Source organism: Liolophura sinensis, chromosome 7 (genome assembly GCF_032854445.1).
Source record: "Liolophura sinensis isolate JHLJ2023 chromosome 7, CUHK_Ljap_v2, whole genome shotgun sequence".
Classification (NCBI taxonomy): domain Eukaryota; kingdom Metazoa; phylum Mollusca; class Polyplacophora; order Chitonida; family Chitonidae; genus Liolophura; species Liolophura sinensis.
Window position 1 is genome coordinate 43,729,529 of NC_088301.1, and position 14,135 is coordinate 43,743,663.

Sequence of the window (14,135 nt, forward strand, 5' to 3'; positions counted from 1 at the left end):
CTCACTGTTTACATGCTCGCACATACCCACTGGTGGCATCATTATATACGTTGTTGCACGCTTAGTTTAACGATATGCATCTATCTGACCCGCTTAGCCCCTCCCCCCACCCGTGTATTCATCGCCCGCGACCCGAAACTGCAAGCCAAGTTAGCCAAACGTTCTGTTGCCGTGGAAACCGCGGTTGCCGTGCGAATGGACCAGGCCTTGAACGCACATCAATATCTGGAGTAGTTCCAGGTTTGCCTACTAACAGAGACTCCCTGCTTGCACGGTGCTATACGGTCTCTCCTTTGAGTAAAGAGGTGCCCACGCCACAGCCCTCTACATCCATTCAGGCCATGTCCTGAGCTCAACTATACCACCTATGCCATATCCAGATCATGAAGATGCACTGTCGAAATATGACCATCTTCCAATACCTTCTCGCTATCTCCCTTCGTGGAGTTCGTAAATAATTCAATGCTGAAACTTGACAGCATCTTCTCAGTAAGGCATCGTTGTGCTTTGGTTATATATATCAGCGTTAATCTAACGAAGAACCTCTCATATAGGGCATACGAAGTACAGAGAAAATAATCTAATGGTATTCGATCTGGTGTTCTAAATGAATAAAAATTGGAGTGTATTAGAACTGGCGTGTGTAAGTCGATACGGAATTTTTGCATTAACACACGAAAATTCATGATGTTGTTCCATTCAAACTTATAAAGACAAAAAAAAAATACTCTGGAAGGAATATCAAAATCCATATGTTCATATAATCTATGAATCTATCTGTTATTCCCGATATGCTTCCACTGAATAATATTATAATGAAAGTGAAAAAATGGGTATATAACAGCATCATAAACGGACGCAAATGTGTATCTGAACAATATTTGAATTAATTTTATCCAATTCAACCGATTTCTAACAAACGAAGTGGCAAAACGCGGGAATTGTAAAAAATCACTAAAAGACATTGCTATTTAACCGTTGTAATTGTTACTCCTACAAATGTATTAAATTGTGCAATTGAATGTAAAACGCACTGATGTATACGGAGCTCCAATGCTGCAAGCTATAAATAACCTCTCATGGAAATATGCCCAATAATCCTTTGCCTTGGAAAATGACAATTAATATTACAGCAAAAATTTATACAAAACAAAAAAAAAACAATTAAAGATAGTTAATGATGAATTTGTTTTTACTGTTCTGCAAACTAAATTTGAGAGTCTCACAAAATTACAAAAATTACCCAAAACCAGAGAGATCCAATCTGTAAACAAAATGTCCAGCCTTGTACAGTCAACACTGAATTAAACGAAGGGAAAACTTCATGGAGAAAATAGTTTCATATCTGCTCTCAACTTTATTAATCTAATGAAGAAAAGTACACAAACACCCTGTTAAAAAAGATCAAAAGAATTTATTATCTTTTGAAAGAGACGTTATATCCAGATTAAGTATATTAGTTTTTCTGATGAGTATCCTGAAAATTGTAATTGTGAGTTTAATGTGTCCTCTGTAATGATCAAGGAGATATCACAGGTTTTTGTCAACGATTAAACATATTGTTAATGTTGTCGACTTGCCCTTTCTGGTCAAGTCCGATAACTCTGGAATACATCGGCATACCGAACTGCATACAGTAGTGGTTATTGGATACAACATCCAAAAATATATAGACGTTATAAGCTGTCTTGAGTACTTAATGCAGGGGTCACTATTTAAGAATCGTCTGAAAGTATAAGGAACCAAAACCCATATGTACAAACACAAAGCATGCAGAACTAAAAGCTGGCGCCACTGTCAACCATTTGCGTGAAACACTTATTTCTTCATCCATAAGCGAAGACCAACTAGACATCATTTAAAGCCTTAACAGCGCTTGGTGAGTATAACAAAGATAATTCATGGCAGAACAGGGTCATCTGCCTAAATTCTTCATAAAATACAATTGTTTCAATCTTTAAAAATAGCTGCAGGCTAGGAATGAGTTGATACACGATATGTGGGCAACTGTGTTTGAGCAATCGTCAGTAAGTATTCGTCAGTAAGAAACCTGTCCGAGATCACTGTCCACCATGAAAACGGGTATAGTTATGGAATAAAGTGGATATTTTTTGCTGACAAAGTTTGCTTTACTCATACTCATGACATTCGTTGGCGTCGCACAGTGCAATTATTAGTACATCTAAGATAAGATATCTACTCATTGCATATCCGCGACTGCCCATATCTAACTGATCTTGTTACAGATTTAACTCTCTAAAACAATATCAATGAAACCCTTTCTCACTACTACAAAGAGAGAGAAGCCGATGCCTGTATAAGTTGATAGATATTCCTTACAATTCATTTTATGGCTGGCGGGAAAAAATTGATGTATTCGGCAGTCGGAACAGATTATCAGGTTAGTTACGTTACAAAGAATGGACAATCTGTTAGACTAAGGCCAGGGATGACATCATTCCCTATAAATGATGACTGGGCAGGTGGCGTGATGAACGACGTAGTCACTAACACTACCAATGATGGTTCGTCGGATGGTGCCCAATCCACGAGTTCCTGTCACGATGATCTGCGCACTCTCGTCTTTAGCTGCCTGGACAATAGCTTCTCCCGCCTTCATCCCTTCCATTTTTATGCTCTTCCCTTTCACCTGAAGGAAACAATCAGTTAATGTAAGTTACAGACCATTAGTACTTGGTGGTTGATAGCTGGAATGACTAGTGTAACCTGGCATCAAGAATTCAAGAGAAAAAAGCTGCGTGAAGGAAGTTTATTTTACCACGCATGTAGTATATTAACACTCTCTACATGGAGAGTAAAACCAGAGCAGCGACAACACTGAGGTAGTTAACACATGGCAACACGAACCGGTGAAATCTGGTTTCTTTTCAGCCTCCCTTCAGCAAGAGTTTTATTCTGTTAAATGTTTAAATAGTATCAACTTTCACACCCCCAATTGGCCAAAAAAAAAAAAAAAAAAAAAAAATCACTGAAACTAATTAATCTAGAATTACTAAACAATGATGTGTTGGTAGGATTTTTTAGTTCACCGATGGAAGAAACAGTATTCATCCTTTTTGCTAATTGTTTTGGTACTATTATATAAAGTAATCAAATTATGTCTAAGGGACAAGTGGATTTTGCGGCCTGGGCATAGCAGGGAGTTTTTTCTCATCACGTAAGTTGACATAATCGCAGTTTTGATGAGGGGAAATGATGTACGTATCTAACAATCTCTGCTGGCGCATAATACTAATTATACCGTTATTTAGGTCAACTATTCCGCAGAAAAACATTTTACATTTTGTTACCCATTTTTTTTTTTTTTTCAAGATCTTCTCTCTGGGTTGATTTCAATATACATACCCCATTTTGTTTTAAGGCTTGGGCATATTTAGCTATGAGATTTCCTACTCTTTCTTGCTCCTCCTTCATCATGTTGGAAATTGCAACGGCATCCGAAAATCCAGCTGAAAAACAGATGTTGATAAACCCATATACTTCACCAGAAAACTTACATGGAAATAGCAAAGGTGTGCTAAAAGTTCATTGTTGTAGGATGATTGACGAAGTCAAGGGACACAAGTCTCCACTGGCGACATCGTGGTGAAAACCCTTAGATGCCGTTACTCCTTTAAAAAGTCGATTCATGCATTGGGATCAGGAGTAGACCAACTTTTGTAACTTAATGTTTGCTATATATAGCCGAGTGTCTAGTAAAACATTTATAACTACGATCAGTTACTTCATCTTTTTTCTGCTTCCCTGAGTAAATCTACCCTGAGATGTAGTATACTATATCCCAGATCTACTATATGTTTGGAATTCATTAGTTTGTTTTCCCATGATCTGAAGCATCATCTAATCATACTGCCACGTTTTTCTGAATTTTGAGATTTATTTGGTTTTGCTTTTTTTTCACTGCAGTACTGCAGTACCGTGGAGAACATTAATGTGTCTTCTCACATTATGACTGGCATACTATCCCTAGGTAATGCAGTATCATAGATGACAGAAAGGTGTCTTCTCACATTCTGACTACCATACCATTCCTAGGTATTGCAGTACCATGGAGAACAGTAACATGTTTTCTCACAATCTGACTGGCATGCTATCCCTAGATACCACAGTATTATAGATGACAGTAACATATCTTCTCACATTCTGACTGGCATGCTATTCCTAGGTATTGTGGCATGATAGACAGTAAAGTGTTTTCTCACATTCTGACTGGCACTTGCGGTATCATAGATGACAGTAACATGTTTTCTCACATTATGACTGTCATACTATCCCTAGGTACTGCAGTATCATAGATGACAGTAAGGTGTCTTCTCACATTCTGACTGGCATACTATCCCTGGGTATTGCAGTATCATAGATGACAGTAAGGTCTGTTCGCACATTCTGACTGTCGTACTATCCCTAGGTACTACAGTATCATACATGACAGTAACATGTTTTCTCACATTCTGACTGTCATACTATCCCTAGGTACTGCAGTATCATAGATGACAGTAAGGTCTGTTCTCACATTCTGACTGTCAAACTATCCCTAGGTACTACAGTATCATACATGACAGTAGCATGTTTTCTCACATTCTGACTGTCATACTATCCCTAGGTACTGCAGTATCATAGATGACAGTAAGGTGTCTTCTCACATTCTGACTGGCATGCTATTCCTAGGTATTGCAGTACCAAGGAGAACAGTAACATGTTTTCTCACAATCTGACTGGCATGCTATCCCTAGACACGCAGTATCATAGATGACAGTAACATGTTTTCTCACATTATGACTGTCATACTATCCCTAGGTACTGCAGTATCATAGTGACAGTAAGGTCTGTTCTCACATTCTGACTGTCGTACTATCCCTAGGTACTACAGTATCATACATGACAGTAACATGTTTTCTCACATTATGACTGTCATACTATCCCTAGGTACTGTAGTATCATAGATGACAGTAAGGTGTCTTCTCACATTCTGACTGTCATACTATCCCTAGGTACTGCAGTATCACAGATGACAGTAAGGTCTGTTCTCACATTCTGACTGTCATACTATCCCTAGGTACTACAGTATCATACATGACAGTAACATGTTTTCTCACATTCTGACTGTCATACTATCCCTAGGTACTGCAGTATTATGGATGGCAGTGCTGATGACAGTGACCTGTTCTCTCACATTCTGACTGGCATACTATCCCTAGGTACTGCAGTATTATGGATGACAGTGACGTGTTCTCTCACATTCTGACTGGCATACTATCCCTAGGTACTGCAGTATTATGGATGACAGTGACGTGTTCTCTCACATTCTGACTGGCATACTATCCCTACGTACTGCGGCATTATGGATGACAGTGACGTGTTCTCTCACATTCTGATTGGCATACTATCCCTAGGTACTGCGGCATCACAGATGATAGATAGTTCGATGCTTTGCGATCTTCACACTTGAGATCGTGTTCTCCACGGCAAGTCACAGCACTTTCTGAATACTTCATAACCCACGCTCTCGCTACACCTATTTGACCGTGTCGCCGTTACCTACGGTCATGCCACGTGTTTAATAATGTATCAGCACATCGAGAATCATCTCGAGCAAAATCGTTGGACTTTCGTAATAGGTGTAGATTTAAGCTAAGGATATACGAGAACAGTACGACACTGTGCAAATGGATAAGCAGTACAGCCCATATACCAAGATGTCTGTCGGTTAAATGTGTGTTTTTTTTAATGATTGAAGATGCATTGAAGGAGAACAAGCTGTGTTGTCTAAAGCATTCATTATGTGTACTAATTCGTCACGTAGTCTGGCTTAGCCAATAAAGAACCTATAAATCAGACAAAGTATCAATATCGCAAGACAATATTCAATACTATGTTACAATCTACATGTATATACCAAACGATTCAACTGTTTAAAATAATAATTGAAAATCAAAATAAGGTTTATTACATCTTTCTATATTTCCAGTATATGTAAACACCATAAAACAATTCACGCCATGCAAATTTAGCGTGCTAAATAATTGTGTCAACTCACATGAGATCTTGTATTCGGCGCTATGGACACATACTACGTTATCTCCTTCCCGGAATATGTTGCCAAGAACCCCTGGAAAGACAAAGCAAAGTAAGTATGTCTATATATTTTAAAGAAGTTACTTCCTTAAAGAGACAAACGAAGGTTATTTAAAAAGCGACACAACCTGTGGAAAACTTTAGAGAACGCTACTTGTATTAAATGAATACTTTCAGATATCAAAGTACTTCCAAGATAAATGACACCGATTCAATCTGGTCCTGCGGGTTTACTGTAATACATGTATGTGTAAAATTACTGTAATACATGTATGTGTAAAATTACTGTAACCCGTATTCCAATTTTCTGTAAAATCCCGTGTTAAAAACAAAATCTGTCCAGTTACGTTTCACATTAGAAGATGCACTAAATACGCATTCGAAAACGACTGGGCTATTAACTTAGCTAGACACAAACTATGAATCAGCCAGTTTAGCAAATAACGTGACGTAACTTTGTTCAATCCATTCTTCAGATTTAAAGCGGAACTGTTATGGCCCCAAAAATTGAACTGTACGAAAACAACCGGAGCTATACACAAAACTGGAGATTAACTGGGAAATTCTCTTCTCTTGTCCGACCATGCAACAGACAATACCTCCAAAGACCTTAAAATATTATTCTCCACCTATAAAAAGTCTCCTTCAGTTACATCAAGAGGCTCAACATTTTACACATTAGATTTAGTTAGAATGTTCGAAACATCCAGCGAACTACAGTCGTCACAGATATAGGCCACGTCCCTATATAGAAGGTTAAGTATTGAAATTCCGACAGCACTGAACTATGTACACTATGTACAGTTGAGTTTGCCCTTTGTAGACAGCTTCTTCAGGTAGCTAGAGAATGCTGTATGATACATTACACGAGGCCGCATAATGATGGAGCTAGGGCTACAAGGTCTCATAGCCGAACCATTATAAAGCTTGTCCAGTTTATGTACACTTTAATAAGGAATTCAGTTCATGTGGTGAACGAAGGAAAGACAACAGAATAGGTATATGCGATCGCGTACGAAATGGTGGCAGTTGATTAGCCCAGTCATAATATCGAAGTATCTCACGCGACATTCTCGTTGCTGAATATTTGATTTAGCGAAATACATGTAAGACATGTTGGTCGATCTTGATGAAAATCTTATGCTTGGAACAAGGCTTTAATTATATGACTCCGTTTAGGTAATTGAATTTCGTAAAAAACTGGCTAAATTCACAATATTTCTCTCATTGGATGTTATGTGTCGATAGGAGTGAGTGACTGAGTGAGTGAAAGTTTTAACGTCGCTTTCAACAATATTTCGGTTTTATCGCGACAATAAAACGTCAAGTAGTCCGATCTACTACGGATAATTCATTTACTACTCAGTCAAAAAAGGACACCAGAAGTCACATAACAAACACAGACGGTAGTTAAAATCGCAGCTTTCCTGAGAGAAAATCAAAAATAGTATCACTTTCTACAGAATTTAAAAGTTCTGAAAGAGAGCTCACGTGATAAAAGGAATCTCGTACAGGAGCAAAGTCGCCACAGTCAAGCAATATGTGCTTGACTGTGAGCAATGAGGAGCATCTTCTCCTTTCAACAAATACCCATGCGTAGCCACGTGTGGTGACCGATACGACACCTCCTCAAAATGCAAGAGCGGAGGACGATGCCGTGAAAGGGAAGACGCTGGACCAACAAACTGACGAATATCATGCAGTTTGTTGGTTGTCTGGTCATCCCATTGAGCCTGAAACAAGCGCTTGATATAGGAGCAAATAAGTGAACGCAAGTCCGAATATGGAACGTCAGTTTGGGTAGTAACGAATGCAAAGCCGCCTTCGCGGCTTCATCTGCAGCAGTATTCCCAGGGATACCCATATGGCCGGGATGTGTTGATAGGACACAAACTGTGAGGGTGATTGAGCAGATATATACGTGAAATAAAAGTAGGCCTAGACGGATTGCAGTTTCTTTCAAAGTTTATTTCAAAACCATTCATAACTCATGTAACCCAACTGTGTGCCAGACATGTTTTGAGAACTCTCAGTCGAGTTGAGCAGTTTACAAGCCTTCGATTTCTCCTTTCCTAAACGCAACACCTTCGACAGTTTATTATTAAATTTGTACCTAAATGAAAGGCCAACTATGTGGAATATATACAGGGGAGTGGAAAATAGTGTTTCAAACTGGTACAAAAAAGTAACCCAATATTGTAGATCACCGCTATATACATGGGAGCAAGGTCAACAGAGTCCACAGAGAATCAATCTAGTTCTACAGTTAACGCTAGCAGAGACACTACTAACGTAGCGTTGAGTAAAGGTCCTACTTAAATCTTCGTGAAAATTATCACTAACCAGTTGTCAATTCACTGATGCACTGATTCACTAGGTTATTCAAAGTGTAGATATGTCAAAGCCTTCTGTTAACAGTAACCAAACAGTTTAAACTTTTGAATGGAACATGGCGAACCTACGTACATCGGCCATGTTTTGAATTAAAACAGATCATGGCTGTTCGACAATTTCGTCGAAGGGACCTTTCGTATTTTTTTGCTTATATTACTACTTTCAAAAGTGTGCTCTTCGAACAGTCAGCAAGTGCCTTGCTGAGGACTTTGCTAGGTCGATTCAAAAGTTCAAATGGCTGATGAAAGATGGGCTACCGATGCCAGCTTTGGCATATCTACACATCAGATAACTTAGGGAATCAGTGCATATACCAAATAGATGGAAGTGTTCGTGTTGTAACGTTAGTGAAATTTTCCACGTGCAGGTAAGCTGGACCAATGGTGAGAGCTATGTAATTAGTTACTGTCTCAGTTAGTTCGAGCTATTTGTTAATTTCAAGCTATTCCTGATATATAGGCCTACGACTCGAAGCCTTGTAAGTAATTTAGGACTTGCTTGTCGACTTTGTACAACCAATTGCTTCCTTCGAGATTTCTTAGTCAAGCTTCACAACGTGCTTTGGACAACACAGCAACACCGCCATCCTGCAGACATTCTTCATCTCCATGGGAAAGTTGGTCGAATTCTTTGCTTTGGTAATTTAGAACACCTTGTACGGCTAGCGACTGTCTGTTATAATCAGCCCGGGTACACAGTTTCGAGTGTCTTTGTGAATAGCTGAAGATGGTGAGCTGGTCGTAATTGGCATTAGTATGTTGATTAAATTTACGTTTAAAAAAAAATGGACAACCTTTAATCAATATGCCCTAATTCTTCTATTTTTGGGGACAGATATTGGTAGTCCTGAAAGCACAATATTACATTTCTTTCCCAGCCTTTTGGAAAAGTAAAGATATGAGTATGTTGTTCATTAAATGGATTAACCATGTGAGAAAAAAGAAATTAAATATACCTGCTACAGTTACATGTATACTGGCTAAAAAGAGCAGACCAGGTGTTCCAAAAATTAGGGTACCAGCACTATATTCATGGTGAAGATGGGTTGAAAAATGTCGACTTCTGTAAGGTTCGTAGCTATATGAACGTAATTAACATTTCCAATGTGGTGATGCATAATTCTATAAAAGTTGAATTGTTCTTTATTAGAATTTCATTACATAGAGGTATATTTTCCACAAGGTTAAGGCTGAAAATGTCAAAGAGAAGCAAGACATCAGTATCTTATCAAACTGCTTTCCTAGATATGTCAAGGGCAAGTAGTTTAGTACTATTAATCAAACGACCTTTTTACACTGGTTAGTATAAAACTACATAAATTATAATTATGGTTATAAATATGATATTTTTTTTTTTCAAAATAACGGGCTTCTTTTCCAGTTCGTGTAACATTCACCCTGTATTCAATTTGGGCGCTGTCTACGTCTCATAATTAAGTAACTAGTACCCGAATTCAAATCTAAGTATACCCACGACTTAAAGCCTTCATGGTCGCGGACACTTGGATAATGTTGTGTTTATTTCTCAGTAATGAGAAAATGGAAAATATTTTCAGTAATCAAATGATTACTAGAAGCCAAATGAGTTGTTTTAGCCTTCGGTCACAATTCTGTTTCCAGGGTTTCTTGGCATCTTGAGGACTTAAGGATTGCACGCATTGATTTTCAATTAAATCAGTATCTTGTCGGAGAATGTCAAGACTGAAAACACCTGCCGCGAAATGTCTTGGTTGGTACATTAAGGCATGCGGTTAGTGTATGCAGGATGAATCCATGGCGTCACGCTGTAATATGTTTGATTCTTCACAGATTATACGGATCTGCGAGAGAATTCTTCCTCATCATGGACAATTTCCATCACATTCTCTTTGTGACCTTACACAGAGGCACAATGTCATTAAAACATCTGTTGAAAATCCTTCCTCGGTCGATAATATATCTGCAGTTCGCTTTTCAGTAAATATATACTTTATTATACTTGATGTGCATAAATTTACTCAGATGGCTTGTCAAAGCAGACAGCAGATTACGTATACAGATAAATTCCTATTGCACTATCTTGACATGGTAATCTCTGTATCCTTCGGGTACTGTGAAATACTTTCCGCTTGTATTGATTTATCGCATACATGCAGGCCAGCCATTGACGAGACGACCAGTCTCAGCGCTCATTCTCTAATTAAGATTAAACGCCCTGCCATGCAACATTCCACAGGCAATATTGTACTGTTCAAGATCTATCCCAAGAGTTTTCCCAGTGTAAAACATGAAAAAAATAATGTACATAGGTGTTGACGTATATAAAATGGTTTCTCTTAAAAGAAGTCTTTGGTAGTGATGTTTAATATGCAGCTATTGCTTCAAAGTGCACGTTTGCATAATATACACAATTCCATATTAGTAAGAAACAGAATTCAAAAATAATTGTACTGAAATTAGATACGCGTACATGCATTCGTATATATAACCAAAATAAAAACGCACCGTATGTGTCCAATACACAGGCCCATAGACCATATATATGTATAATTCACTCACAGAATACGTTTTAATATGAGAAAACTTACATCAGTTCAGTATTTATTCACATAGAATATAAAGTATTGTAGCATGCGCTATGTACAAAAAAATTGATTGTGAGAAATTCTTTTCAATGTGTAAAGATGTATACGCAATGATTGAAAAGATCTGCATGCATTCGTCTTAACTAGTACAATGTTATCTCATCCCTGAAGTAATGTATATAGAACCAGTTCTCAATAAATAATGACCAAAGAAAGATATGAGATTTAGAGTTAAACAGAAAGCTTGGATATATATTACTTAATTCTATTACTATATCAACATGTAGTGAAGGAATACTCTACAGTTAGCCCTGAAAACAAATACAGTTAGCCCTGAAACAAACTTGAGTACAGAGTTTCCGTCTTACCTCATGTTTCGAAGTACTCAAGTATAGCAGACAACGAGTTTCAAAATCCAAAAAGCTACTTGCATGTTCGATTACAGTGTATAGATAGACTTCAAATCGTTGTTATATATACATGTATTATGTGCGTGCCCATCAGTCTCAGCTTAACTACCAAAGTATACAATATGTTTAGATGTAACCAAGTACTGTGGACAACGAGTTTCACAATCGAAAAAAGTTGTTTACATTTCGATTAAAGTATATATATTGACTTTAAAATGTTGTTATGTATACATGTATTGTAAGTGTAGTGATGTATTGACCGGTTGTTGTTTAAAGGCATACTCAATTTTTCACTGATATGACAGCCGTGAGTTTTATGAGCGGAGGAAATCAGATCGAGTGTCCGGGGCAAAGCTGACGACTTAGCAACTTGCTAAGGAACTTTCACATTGTAGTGGAAAGAGACATTATCCGCTTATTGTCAGAAAGCCCACGCGAACAGAGACAGTTGTCGAAGGTCGGTATTGAAACCCGATCATCAGTGTACCCTACTCACAGAGATACTCGTCCCCTATAGGTAAGTAACCACCAGTCGTTTATCTTTCGCAACACCCGAAGTTTGACCCACATTCGAAATCCGTCGTAACTGCAGTTGTAGTACTATTAATGTGCTAGCAAAAGATTCAAACAACCTGATGCAATGTAAATCCATTAAGGTGCACTATTGTCTTTTCTTGGCCAGACAGACCACGTAACCCGGAAATTCTCGTTTGTAGTCTATGCTCCAATATTACAAATTTTGCGTGATAATGCGTGAAAAGCTTATAGTGCATCTAGCTCTGTAAATGCAATCTGAATGAATAAACGAATGATTATGGCTTAACGCCATTAATGAAATAGATTGTTAGGAAAGCAGATATACGTAAAGGCCAGCCCAATGACAAGCGACTGGGTCCATGCACCAGGTACAGAGGACATACACGTGTAACCTGTAGCTGAGCCCGCTTCAGATTTGAAGACGTGCTGATATTTACACCTCGAAGATCTATTTATACCTTCATGTCTACACGTAGTCTAGACTATACTCCATCGTCCACAGACCTATAAAAGATCACGTCCAAATCGACGAAGATCCCCGATAATCCCTTCAGGTAACTCTGCATGTGCATGTCGATGGATGCATTTTTTTTTTTCTTTACCTGCAACTTTTTTACCTGGGTAGGCAGATTTGAGAGCGCATATATGCAGCACGCATTGTGAATAACTCTGTTATACAATGCTGGATTCACTCTGCCTGAACCACAGCTTCATACATATTCACGAAAATGAATGTAATGATCAAATCTCAGGGCAGTATAAAAAAGCCAGCGCCTACAGACGAAGCAGCCCCTTTCATTGCACGCATGGCTACACTATCTCCAGAACAGAAGACAAACTGAGCAGGTATGCTTTGACATTTACGTGCCCTGTAGCATGAACACAGGTGCGTGTAACTTAGCAGTACTAACTATGCCGTCCCTCAGTGTATATATGAGCACAAGCATTGTGGATAAGGTTATATCATGAAGCCCTATCAGACTAACTGCATTCAATATAATTGGTTAACATTATGTTGGCTATATTTGCCTATAATTAACACAAAAAATGCTCGTGTGAATTGGCAGATGTGCATCAGAACATTTAGTCAGTGCCACACAGTGCTAAATGTGCACAACAGCTAAGAATATGACCGTGCGCATAGCATATCTATGTGTTTTGTTTTCACTCCCACAGCTGTATAACAAACACATTTACTTCTCTGCATGATGGGTGCGTTACAAGGCGGAACAGTACTATAAACATGCACTACCACTTTGAGTACACGTGCTGGTATGTGCACGTAAAAGAGCTGCATAAACATATCCCTATAAGTATGGATACAGGCCTACAACTTAAGTTTTTTTCTGTTAACAAAGGTAAGGCTGGTTTAAAAAATATATATATATACCCTCAGTCCCAAACCTCTCCCCTCTCTTTAGCTGTCTGTCACTCAACACATATGTACACATCCATTTATCAGTCTTAATATAGCAGTGAGTGGTGGAAATCTGTGGAGACTTCGCACGTACACGGGCCAGTCGGCCAAGTCAAGAGCAGACCTGGATCCTATTTAATTTACAGCCCTTAAGTCTATGTTTGCAACACTTCAATGTCCTGCTCAGTTATCGACATCCGGGTAGGGAGGACGCCACTTGGGTGTTTCGTAATCAGTGTGTGTGGGCCTGCAGCCAAAGACGCTTAGGCCTATGTAGCCTGTAGACAAACTCACAAGCACATCTTAGAACGGATAAATGCATAGAAAATAAAATCTTCTACCCACCTCTAAGATATTATTATTATTATTTCCCCACACTTAAAGCATAGAATGTGGCTAAGTTGTGAGACCGTTTATAGAACCGAGGCCTATACGTACGCCTTGCGAAACTGGCCACTCGGGCAATCAGTACGCAAGGGCAATGCATACCGATACAGAGGTCAATTTTACCGGGTGGTTATGGGTGGGTGTCCGAGATACACCTTGTGTTACTGCGCGCCTTATCCCACAAAACTTAACCACATTACGTTTTGGTGTATGGAATCAAGTCTTACTCACAAGTAAAGGCGTTGTCAGAATTCTGGCTACCGTCGATCGCCACCAGAATTGTTCTCCCACTCGTTGGTTGACCTGCCATGATGAAAACGTGCAGTTTCTA

At 38.7% G+C, this 14,135-nt stretch overlaps 1 protein-coding gene across 1 annotated transcript; it reads right to left on the reverse strand.

Moving 5' to 3' along the window:
• Positions 1-1,394: 1,394 nt before the first annotated feature.
• Positions 1,395-14,129, reverse strand: LOC135471328 (universal stress protein in QAH/OAS sulfhydrylase 3'region-like). Its single transcript, XM_064750512.1, has 4 exons — positions 14,036-14,129; positions 6,059-6,130; positions 3,367-3,470; positions 1,395-2,650 (listed from the first exon to the last, which is right to left on the reverse strand). Exons 1-4 carry the CDS (start codon positions 14,112-14,114, stop codon positions 2,456-2,458), a joined length of 450 nt encoding a protein of 149 aa, XP_064606582.1. The 5' UTR covers positions 14,115-14,129; the 3' UTR covers positions 1,395-2,455.
• Positions 14,130-14,135: the final 6 nt, after the last annotated feature.

Coding starts and splice junctions, on each gene's coding strand:
- LOC135471328 (XM_064750512.1), bottom strand. CDS start 14,114: ATGGCAGGTCAACCAACGAGTGGGAGAACAATTCTGGTGGCGATCGAC. Junction 6,131..14,035: donor TTCTGACAACGCCTTTACTT/GTGAGTAAGACT, acceptor TTGTCTTTCCAG/GGGTTCTTGGCAACATATTC. Junction 3,471..6,058: donor CGCCGAATACAAGATCTCAT/GTGAGTTGACAC, acceptor TCTGTTTTTCAG/CTGGATTTTCGGATGCCGTT.